This window comes from Terrapene carolina, unplaced genomic scaffold (assembly GCF_002925995.2).
Source record: "Terrapene carolina triunguis isolate 2854851 unplaced genomic scaffold, T_m_triunguis-2.0 Scaffold85, whole genome shotgun sequence".
NCBI classification, from domain to species: Eukaryota; Metazoa; Chordata; order Testudines; family Emydidae; genus Terrapene; species Terrapene triunguis.
Genome location: NW_020664436.1, coordinates 41,162,598 through 41,184,940, shown reverse-complemented (window position 1 = coordinate 41,184,940; position 22,343 = coordinate 41,162,598). Strand labels below are relative to the sequence as shown.

The 22,343-nt window shown below is 44.8% G+C and overlaps 2 protein-coding genes across 3 annotated transcripts in view; both read right to left on the bottom strand.

Moving 5' to 3' along the window:
- Positions 1-1,114: 1,114 nt before the first annotated feature.
- ZC3H12D (zinc finger CCCH-type containing 12D) lies at positions 1,115-12,557 on the bottom strand. The gene is made up of 5 exons (XM_024200085.2): positions 12,256-12,557; positions 7,189-7,328; positions 5,771-6,005; positions 3,323-3,429; positions 1,115-2,657 (listed from the first exon to the last, which is right to left on the bottom strand). Exons 1-5 carry the CDS (start codon positions 12,555-12,557, stop codon positions 1,585-1,587), a joined length of 1,857 nt encoding a protein of 618 aa, XP_024055853.2. The 3' UTR covers positions 1,115-1,584.
- Positions 12,558-20,885: 8,328 nt separating this feature from the next.
- PPIL4 (peptidylprolyl isomerase like 4) overlaps positions 20,886-22,343 on the bottom strand; it is a 24,143-nt gene continuing 22,685 nt past the window's right edge. For both annotated transcript variants that reach the window (XM_024200196.3, XM_029911073.1), the window contains one exon: positions 20,886-21,302. In XM_024200196.3, the coding sequence (XP_024055964.1) occupies positions 21,066-21,302 (237 nt within the window). In that variant the 3' untranslated portion in view covers positions 20,886-21,065. The remainder of the gene's footprint in view (positions 21,303-22,343) is intronic.

Genomic DNA, 22,343 nt, shown 5'->3' with positions numbered 1-22,343 from the left:
ATACTAGATCTAAGGCAGAGCTCCTACAGTGGGAAGTTTGTATAAAGCTCATAGAGAGTGTATGAGCCTTCTGAAGTAACTGCACTTTTTAGGCCAAGATTTTAAAACATGACACGTGATTTGGTGTGTCTGTCTTTGGGTGCCCAACTCATTTTTGGCATGGTGAAACTGTCTCCTTTTCCAGAGCGCAAAGGATAGGCTATTGCATCCTGAGACCACCCCCTTTTGGGAAGGGCTCAAATCTTGCAGTAATATATTCCTTAATTGGGCTGAGCTCTCATTAGCTTCAATGGATAAGATCGTTTGTGAGTAAAAACTGCAGGATTTATCCTCTGCTGAAGTTCTGAATTTGCCAAATAGTTGAACGGAGCACGCAGAAATGAGGACACTGCAGGCCTGCATGCTTTCCTGCGATGGGAACAGAACCTCAGTCTTTCCATTCAGCCTTTGTCATGTCAACAGAGTAACTGAAAGACAATGAGAGCAGCTCTGTGAGAGACTGGGAGAAGTTTGGCCCTCATGGGAGGGAGCCCATGCTAGTGGGAGATATGCTCTGTGGCTTTCTATGGATTGTCGTTTTTGTGTGTGTGTGTGTGTGTGTGTGTGTGTGTGTGTGTGTGTGTTGAAAATCTGAGTTCTGAGGGGAATCCTTTAAAAATGCAAATCTCTTCAAAGGAAGATTGTCCCACATTGTTCTCATGAGCAGGGGGCAAATGATTGCTCTGCTGATGCAATTGGGCTGTCAGGGTTAGGACATTTATGAAGCTTTGTACAGGAAAAATCCACAGATTCGTTGCTCATATCATGTTACTTGCAATGCCACAGCACAGTGGTTTTCAATCTTTTTTCATTTGAAGACCCATGAGTATTTCAAAGGGAGGTGCAGGCCCCTTTGGAAATCTTAAGACATAGTTTGCAGACTCCCAGAGGTCCACGGACCACAGGTTGAAACCAGCTGCAATAGCATCTTTGATTAAAGGCTCTTAAAGTGCTTGTAAAGCATACACTAAGCCTTGCAGCAACTGCTCTGTAAGGTGGGGCAATATTGTTAGCAAGTAAAGAACAGGCAGGTTAACGGCCCCAATTGTGACTGACCCTTCTTTGGATGCACGTTCCTTGTGTGGTCTGCATATAGGTCAGTCACAATTGCAGCACCTGTATGCAGGACCAGGGCCAGCTCCACTTCCAGGGATGGCTGACATCTCACAGGAGATGGGGAGGGAGAAGGGGCAACAGCCCCACAACAGGAAGTAGAGTGGGCCATCCACACCAGGGGGATCCTAAGGATGGTGCAGTGTTCCTGTCCACTAGGGAACTCAGTGAGGATTGTGCCTCAAGGAAGGAATCGCTCTCCGAGGCACAGTCCCTCCCCAGGATCCCTCCATGGGTGGTGCAGCTCCTTACCATCGCCTGCTGGGGCCAGTGGCTGCCTGCCACCATTTGAGTCTAACTGACTTGCCCAAGGCTACACAGTGAGTCACTGGCAGAGCTGGAAACAACCTTGGACGCCTGGCCCCAGCTGGCAAAGTCTCTTGGTTTTTGGTTTTCTTTTGGGGGACTGATGTGAGGAGAGTCTCCTCCACTTCATAAGAGCCTGTGTCTTTGAATTAGTAAAATTAAACTAGCCATATCCTTGAGATCAGGGTACAAGAACATAACTCGATCCACTTCATCGTATGGGAAGACCGAGCAGAGCGCGCTGCGGATGTGCGCTCGCTCTCCAGCAAGTGGTTCTGGAGCATGATTCGGGAGATACTCGCTATGAGAAGTGGGTGAGTAGTTGAAGGAGCCGGGCCCCTTGTGGGGATCTAACAAAAATGGCTGAATGGGAGGCTGATTCTGCAAATGCCTTTGGTATTGTCCATCTTCACGTTTGCTGTAGGGAAATGGGCCATTCGGAGGAGACCTGACAGAGCGTGTGACTTGCTGTTGGGCCTGCAGGCCTTGTGTGGACTGAGATCTGTCCACAATGTATTGGATTCTCTGACTCTGCACTGCTAACATTTGCACATTGCCCCAGTGCTCAGGTCTAGAGCGAGCTGGGTGCCTACAAAGATGAGAAGGCAGCTCGCACTGTTGTAAGCACATGCAGTCCAAACTATGGTTGTGATGAGTTGCATATAGATTGTGACAGTGATTGTGTCTAAGATTACAGCATTGATGGGTACTGTCCTTTGCATCCCCTCTCTCAGAGGTGTCTGCCGGCCTATTTGCACTATATATCTTGTCCCTGAGGGATAATGCAGAGAGCTGCTTTTCCATGAGCCTTTGCTCTCTCTGTAGGTCTTGCTGTAATACATTTTGTTCGGGTTCCAGCTTACACAAGGGCCTGTCTCCCCAGGCTCTAGCTGAATGCTCAGTGTAGGTCCTTTCCTGTTGCGTAGAATGGAACCAATCCGTTGCAAAGCTCTGAGTGGAGCTGCTGCTGCCGCCTGTAGCACCACTGGATGCCTGCAGCCTTTCTATGCAAGCGCCGTGGGATGCATTCCCTCCTTGGGTTGTAGTTGGGGCAGCCTTCAACTTTTCTTCCTCTGTCCCCAAGCTTTGAGACGAGGCCTTTGTTTTGGCTCGGAGCTCATCAGCCACTGACAGCTGAGCTTGATACTGTCGTTCGGGGTGGAAAAATTTGCACTTGCTGCCATATGTGCATTTTTTGCCTGAAAGAAAACAAAACAATGAGCTGAGAGGTAGGAGTGGGGCATTAAAGTATCTATTTTAGGTACTTAGAGGGCACCCCTCACCATAGTATTTGAGCACCTCACAGTCTTTAATGTATTTATCCTCAACACTGCTGTGAGATAGGGGAAGTGCAATTTGCTATTACTAAGGATACCAGAGGTGCCAACTTTCCACTTTCGCCGGGAGTGCTCGACCCATGCTCCACCCCCAGCCCTGCTCCCACTCCACCCTTTCCCCAAGACCCCACCCCCTTCTTCCCACCCCCTGCCCTGAGCGTGCTGTGCCCCCTCCTCCCCAGCGCCTCCTGCATGCTGCTGAACAGCTGATTGCGGCGGGCAGGAGGCACTGGGGGGAGGGGGAGAACCTGATCAGTGGGGCTGCTGGTGGGTGCTGAGCACCCACTATTTTTTTCCTGAGGGTGCTCCAACCCCAGAGCACCCATGGAAACAGGGCCTAGGAAGAATACATTTTAGTCACAGAGGTCAGCAAAGTCACAGCATCTGTGACTTTACTAGACCTCCGTGACCTTGCTTCAACAGCGGGGGGCGGAGTGGGGGCTGCGTGCCCTTGACCTGCAGCTGCGGCAAGGAGCTCCAGAAGAAAAACAGGCTGGCATCACTGTGTCAAGTTAAAGAAAACCTACCATAAGGACAGGACTGCCATCTAGTAAAAGGAAGCACTGGCTTTTTGCTGAGGAAATTGTAAAGAGTAGGTCCATGACGGCCTAGCGGGTCATCAGGAGGCATAAACCTGAAACCCAAAAAGAGCATTAGTCACTCAATAGACATCTCTTTGTGAAGTGCTGCATTTCACTTACATTCTACTTTGGGGTCTTTATTTTTTTAATCATTTATTGTGCACAGTTATGACACAAAAGCCTTGCAACATTTACACAATCCCTATCAAAAGGAGGAGGGATGCACTAAAAATTTGCACTCTTTTGCATCTTAGATCTCTGAGCTGCAAACACACTCTTTCTGGGAGGGAAATAGTGCTCTTTAGCTGACCAGCCCTACAGGTACAGTACTGCAAGTTCATAGAGCTCCTCCCCTTGCCAGAGGTTGTAGTGCTGGAATCTCAAGCTGTGGAGAGAGAGGGTTGGCATTAAGTTGGCCAGGCAATGGCTTTGAATTTTGCAGTATCAGGACCTGTATGATACTGTTGAAGCAACAGAAAGTGACATGTTGATGTCTGCCCAAACTCCCTGTGTGCACCTATTTTCAGTGTGCTCCTCCATGTTCGCAGCACTATGATCTGTGTTTGGCCACCCCAACTCTACAATATATACATATTTTAAAATAGTAGGAGTTGGCAGACTCAAATCCACCAGTGAAATCAGAGTGAAGGCTGATGCCTCATCACTCTGCCATTTACTTCATCATCCTGTGTAACACACATGCACTGCATACAAGAACACATGGATTTTTAAGACCTAGCACTAAGCCTTGGTTGAATACCAGACCTACCTATGAGCCTCTGCATGCCGTGATATTGTGTTATGTAAGTCCTAGAAGCATGGCGAGTTGGAGTACTAATTCCCCTGCCCATCATCTGAATATGATGTTTTAGGAAGAGCCATCACAGCAGGAATGTCAATAACAATTAGCACTTTTATAGTCATAAACAAATTCATCCCCTCAACACCCCTGTGAGGGACTAGCTGGCTGGTGAAACAGAGTGAGAGAAGCTAACTGACCGGTTTAGGCTATAGAAGTTGTCAGAGTCAGCAAGTGGATTAGAAACTGAGCAGCTCCTGTCTCCTCATCCTTTGTTCAGAGCACTAGCCCACACAGCTCTCAACAAATGCTGATTGGTCATTGCTCTTTCTGGTCTGTTGGTGGCCACAGTTACGTGAGATAGCAACAAATGGTTGGTGGGGTGGGGGCACATGAATGAGCGTGGACATTTAATTCCCAATCTCTGGGTGTAACGGAACCAGCAGCTGAGATCTGAAGCGTCTCTTGGAGAATTTCACATAAGGACAGACCTGCTCATCTCTAAGTGTGCTTGACAAAAATAGCTAGACATATTTTAATTTTTTTTAAGGGAAGGTTGTGAAAATGTTCTGACAGCCTTGTGAATGGGAAAGGAAGACAAGGGAAAAGGAGAAATGTTATGTAAATGTTTGATACCTATTAGTAACAAGGGAAGTAACCTGGCTGTTAGAGAGAGAACAGATCTGACCTTTGAGTCCCATTATGCTGATAAGTAAGGGCATTAAGCAACCATTACCTTAAATGCATTGCCAAGTATTTTAGTGCAGTTTTGGGTGGCTGAGAACTACGAGCACTCTGATCTATCAAAGGTAAAATCATTTGAGCGTACCACATCTCGAGAGGCTTGTTCGCTAGGCCATCAGTGTGAATGAAAACGTGGTGTCAGTGCACATTGACCAGCTAAATAAAGGCCTGGACCAGTTGACTGAGTAACAAACTTTTCAGGGCCAGAGAAAGACATACAAAATTGGGAATGATCTACACACCACTCAGATTCATATGATATCTATGATGAATGCAAAACTGTCAGTAGCATCCTCCAATGAGAACAGTCATGTGGGAGACAAGGATCTAATTGCAGATCCTGGCCTCTCTCTGCTGTAGCTAGAAGGATGATTACTGTACAGGAGGATTTGAAAATGGAGGGGAAAGAATTACTCACAAAGGGAGGGGATAGTTTAACTCACTCCTAGCCCAGCAGGGATATTAGACATAGTGCCAAGCACCCAAATGCCTCTCTGTTGCCAGATATCAATTTCATTGTATCTCTGTCCAAAATAAATGTTATAGTGCTGTGACAGTGGGAGACAGGCCTATCTTCATCTCATATCTCTTATTCTCTGCATTAGCAGGGGTCTAGGAGCAACATGGGTCCTAGATCACCTTTCAGTCACCCTGATATAGACAAGTTCCTCGAGGAGTTACACAGGACCGTTGAGACCAGAGGTGGGGAAGAATATACTAAAGACAGGACCCCCCAGCAGACTCTTAAAAATACACCTGCTCCCTTTGACATCAACGTTGCACTTATGGCTGGGTTGAATTTGGCCCACAGCATTCAAGTATTTAAACCAAAGTAAAGACTTGTCCCCTACTTGTCACTGACAAAGGAGTACATGAGTAGCCGTTGCTCGATGAACCACTTCCACTCAGGATTCTCACTCTGGAGGTCCCGGTAGTTGTCATTGGAAACAATCACCCCATCTTTCTCATGGGCCACTTTAATTATATAGCGATCATCATAGCAGACCACCCGCCTGCCTTTCACCTTGCGGGATGGAGTGTACACGAGAATGGTTTGCTTTGCAAGCTCATCAAGAATGTGCTGATCTGAAAACAAAACCAAGAGAGAAGAAAATTAGTGATTAGCACCTATCAAGCACGTGTTGGAGTCCTTTAAGAATCTAAAAACACCTTAAAAATAATAAGGGTTTTTAGGTACCTAAATACAGACTCAGGAGACTCAGTGAAAGGGTGTGAATTTTTTTTTTTCCAGGGGCACTGAACCATTGGCATCAGTGAGAGCTGATGAGAACTCAACAAACTTATAAATTAGGTAACTTATGTAGGTGTTTAAATATGGACTCAGGAGCCTAGCCTTAGAGGTCTATTTTTTTTTAAATCTTGGTCTTAAAAGACAGTTAGGATGTGATCTTGAGCTGTGCTGAGCACCTACAACTCCCACCGACTGCAGCGGGATCTAACGGCGCTCCCCAAATCATCCCATGTGAGAACCTGCCATTGAACAAGCCTCTTTGGAAGGTAGCCAATTTACATACCTGAGACTGTGGCTACTGAATTACAAACAACAGAAAACGTCTGGGTGGTTCAAAATCTGTTCTTAACAGATAACAGGCTACATGGCTTATTTTCAGTCATTCCCGCTGTTGGCTCTGTAAACATTAGGGCTATGCACACGATTTCACCTGTAACAGCAATTTTATTTCTTTTCGCTCTTCCAAGTGGGTCTTACTCCTTATCTAGAAGCAGCAGCACAATAGTAAGCTCAGTGTTTCTGCTGATTCATTTTTGTACACTCATTTCTTCTCTGCTCTCTGCCATTGGCTTTGGCTGACATGTTTTTTATATTTTACACCGTAAGTGCTATATTGGTAATGACATAACAGAAAATGGTTGTGGATTGGCTGCTGTTTGTGTGTTGCAACTAACTGCTGCTGGAGAAATGTCACCCTCCAGTAATACAGCTGACAGCTGTACCACAGATTCATTCTCCTTTAGCTCAACTGACAGAGGTCTGTGCTTTTGAAGTAAAAGATTCTGATTTCTGTCACGCAAAGTATATATGCGGCCACAGATTCATCACTGAAGCACCCTGAAAGGTGTGCCTTGCTGTCTGCTTCCATTATGCTGCTTTCTCTCCAGGAAAGAATTGCATCAGATTCCTCAAGTCCTGAATGCCTACCCTTTACATGACATGATAGAGGTACAGCGTTGCTACAGTTAAGGTTAATTTATAATATATTTCAGATTATTCCTGGAACACCCTGTCTACCTGTAATGGGGCTGTCAAATCGTGGTGCTTCCTTTCTCCACGATGGGACAAAGACCTTGATGTCTTTGTGGCCTCTCTCCCTGAACCAGTCCACTGCCAGCTGAATCCCCCGGCATGAGAACACTTCTTTGTTCCCATGGCTGCAACCAGAAAAGAGAGAGAGAAATAGGTTAAGATTCAGGAAGAGATTCATGCAGCTTTCGGAAGCTGAATTAGTAATACAAAGTAATCACACCATCAGCACTAGCACCTCTTAATGATAGCCATGGAAGCCACCTTTACATATTGAGCAGAGAGCCCCAGCTGGAAACCTTCAAATACATCTTCCAATGGAACAAGTGACTTTTTATTTGCACCAGAACTGGGATGTTTTCAAGAACAAGTGCTCCTGCACACTAGACTTCAAGGGCAGACGTAATTGGGGAGATACTCACTCACTCACTCACTCACTCTCTCTCTCTCTCTCTCTCTCTCTCTCTCTCTCCTCCACACTGACTATCTCAGCCTCCATGTAGAGATGGATCTGGGATATAAAGGTTGGATTCACTTTAGTCCACGTTGGGCTGTTCTGGACTCCCCTTACTGTCTAGGCTGGTGGTCTGAACAGAAAGTGCTCATGGTGGGAGCTGAATCACAAAGCGGCAATTTTCTCCTCAGAAATAAAACTTCTTAGGCCCTATTCTCTTGCAGTGCTATGTTAAGATGGCGGCCAGGGTGCCTGCAGGTCACTCTTCTCCAGCTGACTCTTTGAGACACATGACTGGAAAGCCCCCCCCCCATGGTGATCCCAGCAGATAGCATGTATAGGTGCTCCCTGCCAATGACTCCCCAGGAGGGGACAGGACCACCGTATGGGGATGGGAAAATAGGAGACCCTGTGCCCTAGACCACCTTAATCTGGTCCAGGTTGTTGGATTTTTGCCTGTCCAGGCCAGAGGCAATGGGAAAACCTAGGATCTCTGTTGTAGCAAACCCAGTTATGGAAATCAGCTAAAATTCAGCATCAATCAGGATAGCCTAGGGAAATAATGTCTGAGAGAGCCTGTAAGGGACTATAGTCTTGTTCAATTTCTTTACCCTGCCCCATAAAGTTCTTGTTGTTTGTCATTATGGCTTGTCTAAATTTGATTACAAACAGTACATTGAGGAAAGTAATTTCGTTGCTCTTAACCATCGCTGCACAAGGAAATAAGTGTAGTGGTTTCAGATATAGTAATCATCACACACAGATTGAACCCTACTCCACGATCCTGAAATGGAAAAACATACCCACACCCACGGTATCTACAGCAGCCTCACTTGTGTACTTTGAACTCTCTAGATCATATCTCCACAATCATACTAGTGCTTTCAACATTGCAGAATACACACATTAATTATTAGTCTGTCATTATAGCTCTGCATCTGCACCCATCTGTAGTGACAGAATAGATAGGTTAGAAATGTTTATATAATTACTGTCACAGATACCGAGTACATTTATCATCTGAACTAACAAAGGCATGGAAAGTATCATTTTATGCTGAATCATAAGTGCAGTAGTGAAATGATTAATTATCCCAAAATGATCAAATGGAATTTTATGGAATGGAATTTAGGGGAGCCACCCAGCTGCCTTCGAAGGAGCTCTGGTTATATACCTCTAATACCAGGTGCCTACTTCCCCATTCACTTACACCACGGTTATGGCCATGTACCGCCACTGATTTTAACAGTCACGCTGGATTTACCAATGCAGATGCAAAGAGAATCAGACCCCAGGAGTTTGTGTTTGGCACAGCGAGTATAAAAATAATACTTAGCCACCTTTGTAAAGTGCTTGTGGCTCTATGGATGAAAAGGTCTAAGGATTAGTATTGGATAAGCAGTGATGTTGTTATAGTGAAACAAAACAAAATAGAGCCAGAAGTCAGGGCTGAACTGCCCAGAATGCCTCCCTCCACCTGGCAGTTGAATATTGCTAGACACACCTGTGCATACTAAACTACATAACCATTTTTTCATTTTAATAGGCTTGCAGCTGGTAGGATTCTGGCAGTTCCCTTTTCAAGTGGGCAGGGATATGTTTGTTGTTTTAACAACCCTGCCAGCAGGAGCTCTGCTGTAGATCTCCTCTCCCCAGGCAGTCTAGCTCATGGTTAATGTAGTTTGTGACTCTATTAGAGACAGGGATGCAAACTGTTTTTCAACCATCCTACTCAAGTTTGGGAGATGAGACAAAGAAATGTAATCTCCCCTCCCCCCCCATATAGAGATGGCTTGATTTCAGTAAAGTGCCCTATCCACTAGACCACACAATCTTTCTGTACTATGTACCAATGAAGTTTGTCACCAACATGCTAGGATGTCAAAGCCCCTTTTCCAGCATCACTGGGAGTGTTTTAGCTAAAAGCACCTTCTAGGGCCATCCAGTGATCTAATTAATTTTCACAGATTCTAAGGCCAGAAGGGACCACTGGGATCATTTAGACCAGTGGTTCTCAACCTTTCCAGACTACAGTACCCCTTTCAGGAGTCTGATTTGTCTTGCGTTACACCTCACTTAAAAACTACTTGCTTACAAAATCAGACATAAAAATACAAAGTGTCACAGCACACTCTTACTGAAACATTGCTTACTTTCTCATTTTAATTTATAAAATAAATCAATTGGAATATAAATATTGTACTTACATTTCAGTGTAAAGTATTTAAAGCAGTATAAACAAGTTATTGGCTGTATGAAATTTTAGTACTGACTTTGCTAGTGCTTTTTCTGTAGCCTGTGTAAAATTAGGCAGATACTTAGATGAGTGGATGTACCCCCTGGAAGACCTTTGCGTATCCCTGGTTGAGAACTGACCTCCTGTGTAATACAAACCAAACTTCCTGAATTGAATCCCATTTGAACTAGAGCATACTTTTTAGAAACACATCCAATCTTGATTTAGAAATTGCTATTGATGGAGATTCCGCCACAGCCCTCGGTAAAATGGCTAATTACCCTCTAAAAAAAATTTGCATCTTATTTCTAGTCTGAATTTGTCTAGCTTCAACTTCCAGCCATTGGATTTTTGTTATACCATTGTTAGATTGAAGAGCCTTCAACAGCCTTTGTCATACAGTGAGGTTTGGTCTCCTGGGGAGGCTCACATTGCTTAAGCAATCCCAGGGACAATTCTGGGATGGAGGAATAAAGCATCCCTTTTGTTTTGCATAAGTCTTTTTAAAATGCCCCCTTCTCCCCAGTGACTCTCAAGTGCTGACTATGAAATACTCAACATACATTAATCCCAAAACAGAAACAGAAATGCTGTTCTCCACTTGGGCAACCACATTTCCAGAATGTAGCCTTTTGCCAGTTTCTTCCACGTGTTATAACTTGCCTGTGTCTTCTCTCCCCCCCCCCCTCCATCCCCAACATTCTTACAATAGGGAGTCAATGGGTATTTCTTTCCTGTGTTGAGAGGAGCAGCTGTCCTGCTTGAGTCTGGGGTAGTCATGAAATACAGACTCTCCTGCACTAGAATTAGAAGAAAGTGAGAACCTATGGCACCCATTACACTTCACACAGGCCACAATGTTAAACTCCATTTATCTGCAATACAGAAAGGCTTTCCCTAAAGGAAAGCCGCTCCTGCCATCTCTCTCCTTGTTCAATGTGAAATTACATTCTTGGGAAGGCAGTAACTTTCTCAGTTATTCCAACTAGTTTTTACTCTTATCACAAACTTCCTGGAGATATCCCCAAAGCCAGAGAGTGATGGTTGGTTGGGAGGAGCTGTAAAGTTTTGGTCTTGTAATGGAGGCAATTAAAAAGAAGCAGAAAGAAAGAGAACTTATTAGACATGAAAACGTGGAAATTGAAAACAACTTACAGTTCCTTTATGTGAAAGGTTTAGGAATGCCAAGGCAGGATGCCAGCCATGTAATAACCCAATAGCCTGATCTATTGCATCTCATTGTCTTGTCTTGCTGTAATTCCTTCCTCTACAGAAATACACTGGAGACTTCCTTTGAAATGGCTGGAGCATGGATGGCTTATTGGAAATCCATTTTGGGTATATGGCCTAAAAGCTCAAAATAGAAGCAACATGGCAGCCAAAACCATCTACTGCACCTACAGCCATAGCATCACGGGTTTGAACATGCCCTATCTGGTGATCTCTGAAGTAAAAGATGATGCACACAATAGACCATGGAGAGCTCTGAATTATAGAGCTGCGGTTTAATTCCATCATGGGGTCCTGCAAAGAAGGATGGTCTTGTGGTTTGCAGGTGGGCCTATGCACACCTGTGTTGTAACCCAGCTGTGATAGTGACGCCTTGTGTCACAACTGAGCTGATAAACATAGTCCATATTCCTATAAACCACTAATCAAAACCAAAACACACAAGCCAGGGACGTTTTGGGGTTGTGCTTGCAAAACCAAAATGATGATGAGTGAGGTTTTGGCAAAACCAAAAACCAAAATCCACATTTCCCCATTTTAACTGCTCTCTGCTTCTCAGGGCAGTTAAGACTCTTCACCGAGTCATGGTCACCTGATTTACAATTCAGACAAAATAGCAAAAACAGTACAGGAAGTAACTAATACAAGATTCAATCACCTGAAATACTGTGCTGCTGCTTATCTGGGCTTATACAAATGAATCTGATTTTTAAGTACAGTATTACAGTAAACACTTTAATTACTTTATCTGGTCATCCAGCTTGTCCTGCTAATGCCTCAGCATATTGATTTAGATCTCCTGGATACTTGTGTGTAGAGGTAGCAAGACCTCACTTAGGAATTAAAGTGAAGAGAAGGCTGGTGAAACATATTGCTACAGACAGTAGAGACTAAGAGTTAGTTTCAAAATGGTGGTCAGAGGTGATAATTGTTTTAAAAATCAGTGCTTGATACTGACAGAGAGCAGGTCCATGATATAAGCTACAGCCCCATGAACAGAGATATGAGATATCGCTCCCCAAGCATCTTGTGTGCTTCTTACATAAAGGAGAGCACAACTTCAGGCTGGATTCAAATACAAAACTTACTGAGAAATGGAGATCCCCTGTAGGTATCAAGATGGAAAGACACGTACCTCATAGCAATGTTGCTGCCATCGATCACGATAGGTCTCAAGTGACTGGAAGAATCGCTTGCCACCTCTTCTGGCTGCTTGGGCACTGCCGGACTGCTACACGACCCACGGGGGACAAGTTTTGGGAGAGGATGCTGGGCCTGCCTCTCCTGAGCCACAGGCCTGCTACCTACCCGAATCAACTCTTTCAGCACATCATCCTCCAGGGCCCCTTGGCCCAGATTTTCCAGCACTTTGCAGATGTCCTGTTTGCCATACCCCAGCTTGCAGAAAAACTCTATCTTGCCCGGGTGCGCTTCCATCTGTGCAGCAGGTACTTCCTCTGGGCCTGGGCGGTTACCAGTCTGCAGGGTGTGAACCTGCCAGGGCCAGTCTCAGCAGGCTTCTCTGTTCCTTTTACTTAATGCTTTTGTTCTCTCGGCTGCTTTTAGCTGGCATCAGCTTTAGAGGGGGGGAAAGATTTTAAATAATAGTTAAATGTGGTAGCCAAGGAACTGCTGCCTCTCTCACACACGTTCAGTATACAGTGACACCTGTACAAGAGGCCAGTCTTATTAGGTCCCTTCTGGCTTAATAGGGTGCCCCAGCTTTTCCTCAGGCACAATGGACATTCTTCTGCTCCATTCTGATTAGAAAAGCACCGCTGTAGAGCATCCAGTTTTTGTTAGCTTCTTGGGGAGAGTGGTTGAAGATAGGCATCACACTAGTCTCATCTCACAGGAAATCACTTAGAATAAAACATAACTGGGGATTTTCAATTTGCTCAGTGTGGTTAATGAAGCACAGATAACATCTTTCTGATTTCAATGGAGAGATCTCAGATGTCATAGCAACTCAACAAATATGGCAAACTTCATCTAGTGGCAATGAGGGACTGTATTATTTGCAGCATTACTTGGAAATTTGAAAACATATTAGCCCTCATGAAAAATTCTGATCTTGTGAAACTGTTCAGGTGAAATCACTCAGATGTTCCGCTGATGCATGACTTACCCTGTTGTTTTCTTAATACTAGCTTCTCCGTCAGGGAGGTTTTAACTTGAACAAAAAGAGTTCACCCATACAAAGGTGTAGCCTTGAGCCTAAACTTATTTGAGCAGTTTTAATTTTAATTGGATTCATTGTTGAGAGGCTGTGGAGAGAGGGCCAGACTCAGAAGTGAGTATGCCTGAGTGTAAGCTAGGGGAACATAAGTTTCTCCGGCCTTCGCTAGGAATGTTGTACTGGGTCTTGCCCTGGCATTTTGCTGAGAGCCAGCTGCCACAGCAGCTCCATGATAGAAGCACTAGTTTTAGATTGGCTGCTGGCATTTTAACCCAACCTCAGCTCTGCAGGAGTGAAGGCTGAAGTTTCCTTCCAGAGAACCTGAGGTACTTTACAACAGGAGGCTCTCCTGGGGGCAAAAGTGGATGGTAGTTAACTCAGAGCTTCAATGAATCAGGGGTCACCTGTAATACCATCTTTGTCTCTCAGCACTGGGCTTTTCAAAAGCCAAGTTACCTTCCCTGACAAGTTTGCAGTTTAAAATATGGTCATTAGATAACACAATGACCAAAGACAAAAGGCCAAACTGGGTAGGGAACGGAGAGAAAAGAGTAACCAGTGCTGGTGTGCTGAGACCACTGGCTCTGATGCTGATGAGTCCTGTGTCATTGATTTCTTGTACACCCCAGCTGTATGTATCCTACTGTTCTCTCTCATCTTAGACTCGTATTGTAAACTGTTTGTGGCAGGGGCCAACTATTTTTTTCTGTGTTTGTACAGCACCTAGCACAGTGGTGTCCCGGTCCATGCCTAGTGCTCCTAGGCGCAATGATACTATAAATAATTATAGAAGAGTAGTACCCCTTGGGGAGCATGTATGTGTACCCCACCCTCACAGTGCTAATCCCAGATACAGCCTCATGCGTTTGCTGCAGGCTTTGCGTTAAGGAGCCAGGCTCCTTATCCCAGGCCATGGAGACTCTTGCTTTTAGATCCATGGGTGCTGGGCTCAATCCCCACAGCAGCCACTCCAGCCAGGCCATTACAACACACTTTGTGGCCTGAGCAGGGATTGGAGCTGCTGTGGCTCTCTGGAACTTGGGCTAAGCTTCCCTGGCCAGACAACATCTGTAACACACACACGTATGCACCATGGCTCTAGGCTCTGCCTAGTGGCCCAGCCACATACAGCGGTTTGGAGTCTGCTAGCCCCTGTGAGCTGTGCAACCTGGATCTTTTAGCTCAGGCACAAGCGGAGAGATTTAGGCTTTTAGGTTTCAAGCCCCAGCGGATTACATTTTGGTGTGGGAAAGCAGAGCATGCAAATTGCCTTATTGAATAGATTGTGTGTGTCTCCTCCCTGCCCGCTTTTAAATGAGTAGGAGAAGCAGAATTGGATGGGTCCAGGGGCACATTAATGGTGAAATTATTAAAAATACATTTCTAAGGTAACTTTCACTGAATGTCCTCTCTGAACTGATCTGTAAGGCCACTAGCTTCTCCTTCATGCTCCCCTCCAGACTCACTTCTTCTGCAACATCTCCACTAGCTGACTAACAAGGTATGGGCTGTGGGGCAACTGGGTATAGTCAAGGGGTAGAGACTTAAAACAGACAATGGGCCCAACCCTCAGCTCCTGTAAACAGGGTAGTTCCCCTGAAGCCAATGAGCTACCACAATTTACACCAGCCAAGGCTCTGTCCCACAGTCACTTGTCTTCTATGCCCCTGATCCTGCAAAGAGACCCTCACAGAAGGATACTTGTGCTAGAGGTGTGAATGGGGCTCTGTGTAGCTTGTCTCGTGCCCAGAGGTTGGTTAAATAAAAGGTTTTGGAGCCTGAGGGTTGTTAGTAGCTGGCATTAAGCCAGAGCATCAGTCAGTCTCCTGTAACCTCCATGCTGCAGGGCCAGGCGTGTGTGGACAGCTTTACGCCAGCTTAGCCCTCCTCGCCAGCCCCCACCTGTGCTGGCTGCTGCTGAAAAAGTAGCTGTACAGCTCTTGAAACGTACCAGCTACCACTAATTTGACCCTTACCTGTGGACATTTCTCTGCAGGAAATTTTAACAACTAGTCTAAGAAGATAAAAATACTGATCACGAAAGAAACAGCCTCACAGAGTGGTTGGCGGGAGGCTAAACCATTTGGTTGTGCTGAAGGATTGTGTGGGTGAAAACTCGACTTTCTCTTCGACCACCCTCTGCCCTCCTGTGTTGGCTGAAATGAATAAAAGCGAAGAGTCGTACTCACAGAGAGCTCTGTGACTTGGCCGATACTATGCTTTGAGTCACTGGCTGCCTTGTCCCACGGCTAAAGCACCAGGCTGGAGTCTGAGCAATGCTGTTCCCCACAAGGACGTCAGCCCTTTGTTTAGAGGCTTGTTATAACTCTGATGTCAACTGAACGCAAACAAGTGCAGCAAGCAGGCTACGCCCCTTTCATGTGATTGTTTTACTTCCTCAGTTGGTTGGCTATCATTGAACTACAAGTCCTTAGACTTTCATTTGTTTTGCAAAAGAGGAGGAGGAAACTAAAGGTTTGAATGAGTCACCCAGGCAAAGTTTAGCCATTTGTCACACATGGAGAACCCCAACAGCACTCAGCTAGCAAGAAAAAGAAAAGTACGTTCAGCTAAATTCTCAAAGTGGATGTTTACGAGGTAGTGTGTTTTATCTGCCTGACATGGGGGGAGGGGAGAAAGTAAAGAATGATTTGTCCACCACACTGTCTCCCAAATTCCCCATTTTGTTTCAGTTCCTAATGACCCACATCCTGCAAGTCCTTATCCAGGTGTGTCAGTGGTGTAGAGGAGCTGCTCAGCAGGACTACGATAAAATAGTTGTTAAAAAAGGCAATTCACTAGGCCATCACAGATAAACACAGGGCTCTTTACTGAAGGATTCCTGAACTCTCACATTCATGTAGACACACTACGCTCTCCAACCCTGTGGTGGGAGCTGCCTTCCCCCTATAAACGTGGAGTTCTTTCATCTCACTCCGAACGCTACCATAACCAAACCACTGTGCCTGAAACTTCACTGGCAGGGACCTAGCCTAGGGGAGATATTGGCAGGGATGGTTGGTAGCTATGAGGATCCCAACAATTCAGATGGATTGAATCTCTGAAGCACTGAAGTTGCTCCCGTGGGAGCTGTGGGGGCAAACAACAATTAAGAAGGAAGCCTGCTCTGTCATTGTCACACAATAAGGTCTCAACCCTAGCCTGCATTTTATGGCCAGTGTGGATATTTATTTTATTTATAAAACTTCAACTTTAACTGACCCAGGCCCACCATGTTGTGCACACAGCCATGTGACCCTATGCTATTAGCCTGCATGCTCCCTTCTCAAGGCCGTCCTAGTTGTTCATTACACAAAGGTGCTATACAGCTAGTCTTAAATGAGCTTGTGGGTCTGTCTCCTCTTTGTATGTACAGCACCTAGCAGAACAGGGCGCAAGCCTGCTAGGCATCTTTTGGCACAGCCATAATATGAAATCAGTAATTGCCTTGCCTTTCTGTTACTGTAAAACCCAGAAACTCATTCCAGTACCTGGTGACTGCAGATTTTTTTTTTAAAGAATGATAAAAACTCTTACTGTGATGAAGTAATAGTGAAACAGTGCCTGGGTTGTTTTTTTTTGAAAAGCGTTTCTGACTATACATAGCTGCAGCACAATCTGTGCCTTATACCGCACAGTGCAATAGTGGAAAGGGATTTTTCCCCCTCATGTTTTTGCAATTCTAAACTTTCAAAACACCAGCTATTGTCCCATGACAAGCCCACCCGTTAGAAGTGTAACTGTAATTAAAAAACGGACTGCGACATTAGTTATCACTCATGATGGCATCAGGCCATTTTCTCATTCATTGTAACAGTACAGCAAAGACTGCGATATTAGCTCATAGTGTTGCTATTGCCCGTTCCATCCCCAGTACCGCAGAAGTAACAATGAACCTTAGCTTATTTAGCTAAAGCATTGCATTTCTTTGACCAAAATTTCTTTGCTGGAACTTTCTCATAGAGACAAGGACTATTAGACATTCCCCTGTTGAGGCTGATGGTTTTTGGATTTGGGAATTTACTGTGTTGTGAAACAGCCAATATCTTCCCCCAGAAGAATGTTTTACCAGCCTGAACCCAAAGTAGCTCATGTTTGACACTGCTATTGGGTAGCTGACAGATTTTTATGTGACTTCCTCAATTGTACCTATGGTCTTAGAGGCCTGTGTACATTCTTGGTGTAGATTCCTCGAGTGAAATGCAGGCCCCACTGAAGTCAGTGGTAAAATTACCATCAATTCATATGGGGATGGAATTTCACCCTTGGACTTGAATTAAAATGTCTTGGCTTTGCCTTCTCATTTGTAAGTGTATTCCCAAGGCAGAGTGTTCAATCATAAGTATATGCAATATTGGCTGAGACTGTGGGTTCTGAGCAAAGAGATTCTAAATGGCAGGATCTAACATTAGGGCCTGACTCCAAAGCCCACTGAAGTCAATGGGAGTCTCTGGGTGCCATGTCAGTTTATAGCAAATCTAAGATACTTCTGAAAGCAAGATGGAGTTTGGCCAAACACACATTGATTCAGGCCACCTGCTGATGACAGGAAGTGACTGTGGAACTTCCACTGGCAATACTATCACTAGGTAAAACTGTTTGGTTTCTTAAATTGCAAAATGACAGTCACCTTCCTCCACTGGTGACAGCAAAATAGTATTCCATTAGCAAATCAGATATCCCCTTTGGATTAGCAGTGTTACAGCTACAAGCAACCCTGTGCTGGCCCATGCCACCTGTTTCAAAAGAGAATACTTTGCCATAAATCTGGTGCAGTCTGAGGGATTGCATGACAGGCACACTTTGCTCTTTCAACCAATTTATGGAGCAGTGGCACCCACAGCGTTGGATGTAGGCTGCCTCTCTCCCAAACAAACAAAGTGCTGCATTTAGTCAACCAAGGGGGACATAAAAGGCTATAGAAAGTGGTGAATAGTCAGAATAGAGAGGAGAGCTCTCCCGTAGCCTGGCTGGATATAATTTGGCCTGCACCCAGCAAAACTACAAACATGAATGAGAGAAAGCTACTAAACTCATACGACCAGAATGTAACTATTTCAGGCCCAGGCCATTGCCAGCAGCTGCACTACACAGGTGTAGGAGGTTTTAAAAACATCGTTTGATGCCATCAGGATGCACACTGCCTAACCCCCTTCCAGAAGCAGAAAATTCTTAGACTTCTTGGAAAATGTTATAACCCCATTGCAAGATCTATCAGAACATGGCCAGAATTTTTTTTAAACTGTTGTTGCACCAGTGCTTTAAAGAGCTATCAGAACAGATTTTATTCCTATTTTTATAGCTGAGTTGTTCTTATTCCTCAGAGTTTTCTATTATACTAACTTAAGCACCTCACTCTCAACCAAAAAGTCCCAAACAAGCTTCAAGTTGAAAAGTTTATTGCTAGTCAACCCGAGATTTCTTAAGTGCTCCTGAAAACATCCTTCAGCTTTAAAGATTTGTCATAACACCTACAAAATTCATGGTTGCTTTTTTAATGCAGGCACAATGCATTACATTAAGACCATCACTTCAAACAAAACAAAAAATCTGACAGTAGCTAGAGCAAAGGTGTTCAGACAATATATTATATACAACAAGCATTTGAGTAAGCTACTGTCATTTAACATTTTTCAGATTGTTTTTAGCCATCAGGGTATTAGGCGCTTTCCAGAACTAGCTCCCTGCCCCAAAGAGCTTACAGTCTCCGGCTCTGATTTTATACTTGACAGCATGCTCTCAATTGCAGGATTAGAGACTAATTTTAGTCCTGACAGACAGAGTAACAAGCCATGGGGAGATGATATTGGTGTGTCTCTTATCTTTCCTCACCCTAAGATCAGCTGGTTACTCAATTAAAGCACATGCACATTTTGGTGGCATTCCCCACCAATATGTCAAAGGTGTAACCTTAGGCCTTTGAGACCCTGACCTCCTGCAAACATTTTTAGTGCATTAACACCAGCATTGGCAGGTGATGAGGGGTTTGAACAAACATTCTCTCACCTGTGTGTGCAGCTGTTAAAAAGGTGGCATGAGTATGTAGAAAGGTGTCTACAAAGTTGCATGTGGACAAGAGCAGAGGACTTGAAGCCCCATTGAAACTTAGATCCATAACTCCCTCTCCCCTCCCACCATGGAATAAGATACTTGAGAGTATGCTACAGTACTTTAAAGCTATTTAAGGAAAAGGGAAGAAGAAAAACCCCCAAAACTTGAGCTCAGAAAACTGCACCGATGCACTGGAGTGTCTGAAAAACTCCCCTTGAAAAGACGTCACAGCCACAGCTAAGTGAAGGTAAAGAAGCTGAGGTTTCTGCTCTGAGGTTTTTGGTTTTACAATCAACATTACCAGGGAAATGGATAATTTAAATACCATGCTCATCAAGTGTCAATATTAATCCTGAGGGTGAAGCTACCATAGCTCTGACAAAAATGATACAACAGGAGGGAAGTATGAACTCAACATGAGTAGAATGAGTCAACTTTCTTAGGAAGCTGTGACGCTGGATATACAGGGCATGATTATGGCCTCTTATTAAAAGAAGAATCTCTCTATACTAAGCCACAAAACCACAGCCAGGACAGCAATGGTGTGAAATGGTTGGTTGTTTCAGCTGACCTTGCAACAGAGGTCAGTTCATCTACAGAGTAACATTACTTCTGAAAGCACCAGACAACATGGTCATAGCAGTGGATTCCATCTATCTCATAGCGCTTAGAACTTCATGCTTGTAGCAGGAAGAGTTTGGATATTTTCCAGAATAGCAGCCTTCACATAGTGAGACATGCTGGGAATTGAGGTAGGTATGCCAGAATTTCTCAGCCTCATTTGGCATCTCCTAAATTTAGGTACCTACATCTATATGTAAATCATAGAAGTGTACGACTGGAAGGGACCTCAAATTGGTCATCTAGTCCAGTCCCCTGCGCTCCAGTAATTATTCTGTTACCTCTGTATTGAGTACAGTGACTTGTGCGCATTGGAAAGGCAGCATGGAAAGTTTGCACTGACACTAATCTGTGCTATGGATAAAGAGTATCCAAGATCATCAAGCCATCTCTCTTCAACACATTAACTTCAGATACAGCAAGCATTAAGAATAAGAATTAGATGTGTTAATAGTTTTAAGTGTTTACTTGACACATGGTAAAAAAAGCAGCCATTTCTGTCTTCCAGACAAGAGAACCTTTTTCAAGGAATGGATTTTCTTACAGCAAAACAGGAAGTGACAGACAAAACCCAACTCCCTTGTATTTCTTAGGGCTATGAGAAAACCACACTGTACCAGTCAGTCCCACGCTGGACAGTCTGTTGTAATACCATGTGCTGAATCACACAACGACTGTTCACTGTTCCTAGCTGTGGGTGTCTCAGGGTATGTCTACACTGCAACAAAAAAACCACGTCACTGAGTCTCAGAGCTTGGGTCAATTGGCTCAGGGTGCAGGGCTAAAAATTGCAGTGTAGACATTTGGGTGTGGGTTGGTGATGGGGGAGGGTCTCAGAGCCTGGGCTCCAGACCAAGCCCAAACCTCTACACTGCAGCTTTTAGCCCTGTAGTGAAATAGCAAAGAAATAGACATAAAATACAAAATCCTTTATTGAGACAGTCATCCAGAATCAGCAGTATTCTACGCTATCAAAGGTTACACATGTACACTGGGCACTCCTGGAATTGAAAGACCAAGAAGCATTGGCTTTGCTCTGGTACCTGCACAGTTTCCAATGCATTATACAAATATAGAAAGAAAAGGGTATTTCATCATCTGTATCTGGACCGCTCCTTATCTTTGGATTTCTTAGGACTTCTGCTTCTCTCTCTCTTTTTATCACGCTCTCTTTCCCAAAACTCTCCTCGGTATTTGTCTTTAGATTTGCTGGAACTGTAGTGGCTGTCTCTCTCCCGAGACTGGCTGCGACTGCGACTTTGATGTCTCTCTCTCTTTTCACTCTTTCTTTTCTCTCTACAGCATTCTTCTTCATATCGTCGGTCAGAGTCCTGTCAAGGAAGTTTGGTGACATGCAGTTATAGGTGAAGGAGGGAAAATATTAAAGGGTATAAAACAGATCAAGAAAGTAGGTAGGACCAGCTCTTTGGCTTTCTAAAGATTGTACTACTTCTAAGCAATTCAAATGCATAATGTGAAGCATTTAATGTGAAATAAATATGTGGCGAAATAAACTGCAGCAACACCAAGAAGTGCTACCTCTAAGGCAATGGTATTTAATTGCATTTTCTGGGGGGCCAGAAAAGGCAATGTCCAAATCTTGGGGGGGGCCAAAGGGTTCTGCAGGTGTTTGCACTCTAGTAAAAGCATGTCAATTCTTCTTGGCAGGGATTGGCTACCTATAGATGTGCGCCAAAGATGGCATGTTGGCTGATTTTTGAATAGCATGCAGACTTCTAGTCCAATCAGGGGCATGCTTTGGGATGCACTTCAGTTTATTTGCCTTATGCTTATTGTCATGCCATGTATAGGTGAGGTCTGTTTATCTGAATTTTACTCAAACATCATGATTATCTGAATAAGCAATGTGCCCCTCCCCAATGCTCATTCAGGTAATCAGGATTTTCACTCCAATGGCGGCGAGAAGAAGGGGGAGTAGCTGCAGAAGAAAAGAGCCTCCTTATTACTGCATGTGCCGGGGGAGCTGGGAGAAGCCCAGGGGAAGAGGGGGCAACTTCCCTAGAGCCTGTCCCATCCCCACCTCCCCCTGCCTACATCCAGCTCAGGACTCTGCTATAAGGGGACTTCTGCTACCTGGCTCCCCATCTAGCCAAGGACAGCCCCGCTACTCAGCTCTAGCTCCACCCCAGGCTCCTACCAGCACTGACCAAGGATGGTCCTGCTACTCAGCTCTGGCTGTGGCCTGGGCTCCCAGCAGCTCTAGCCCCTGTACTCTGCTCCTGGTCCCAGTGTCAACTTCTTTGCATGCCTCCATGGCCAGGCCAGCACATGTCAGCTCGGAGGACACATTGCAGGCACGAGCAAAAAGGGCCACTTGGCAGGGGAGCTGCCCATGAGGCAATGTCCAAATC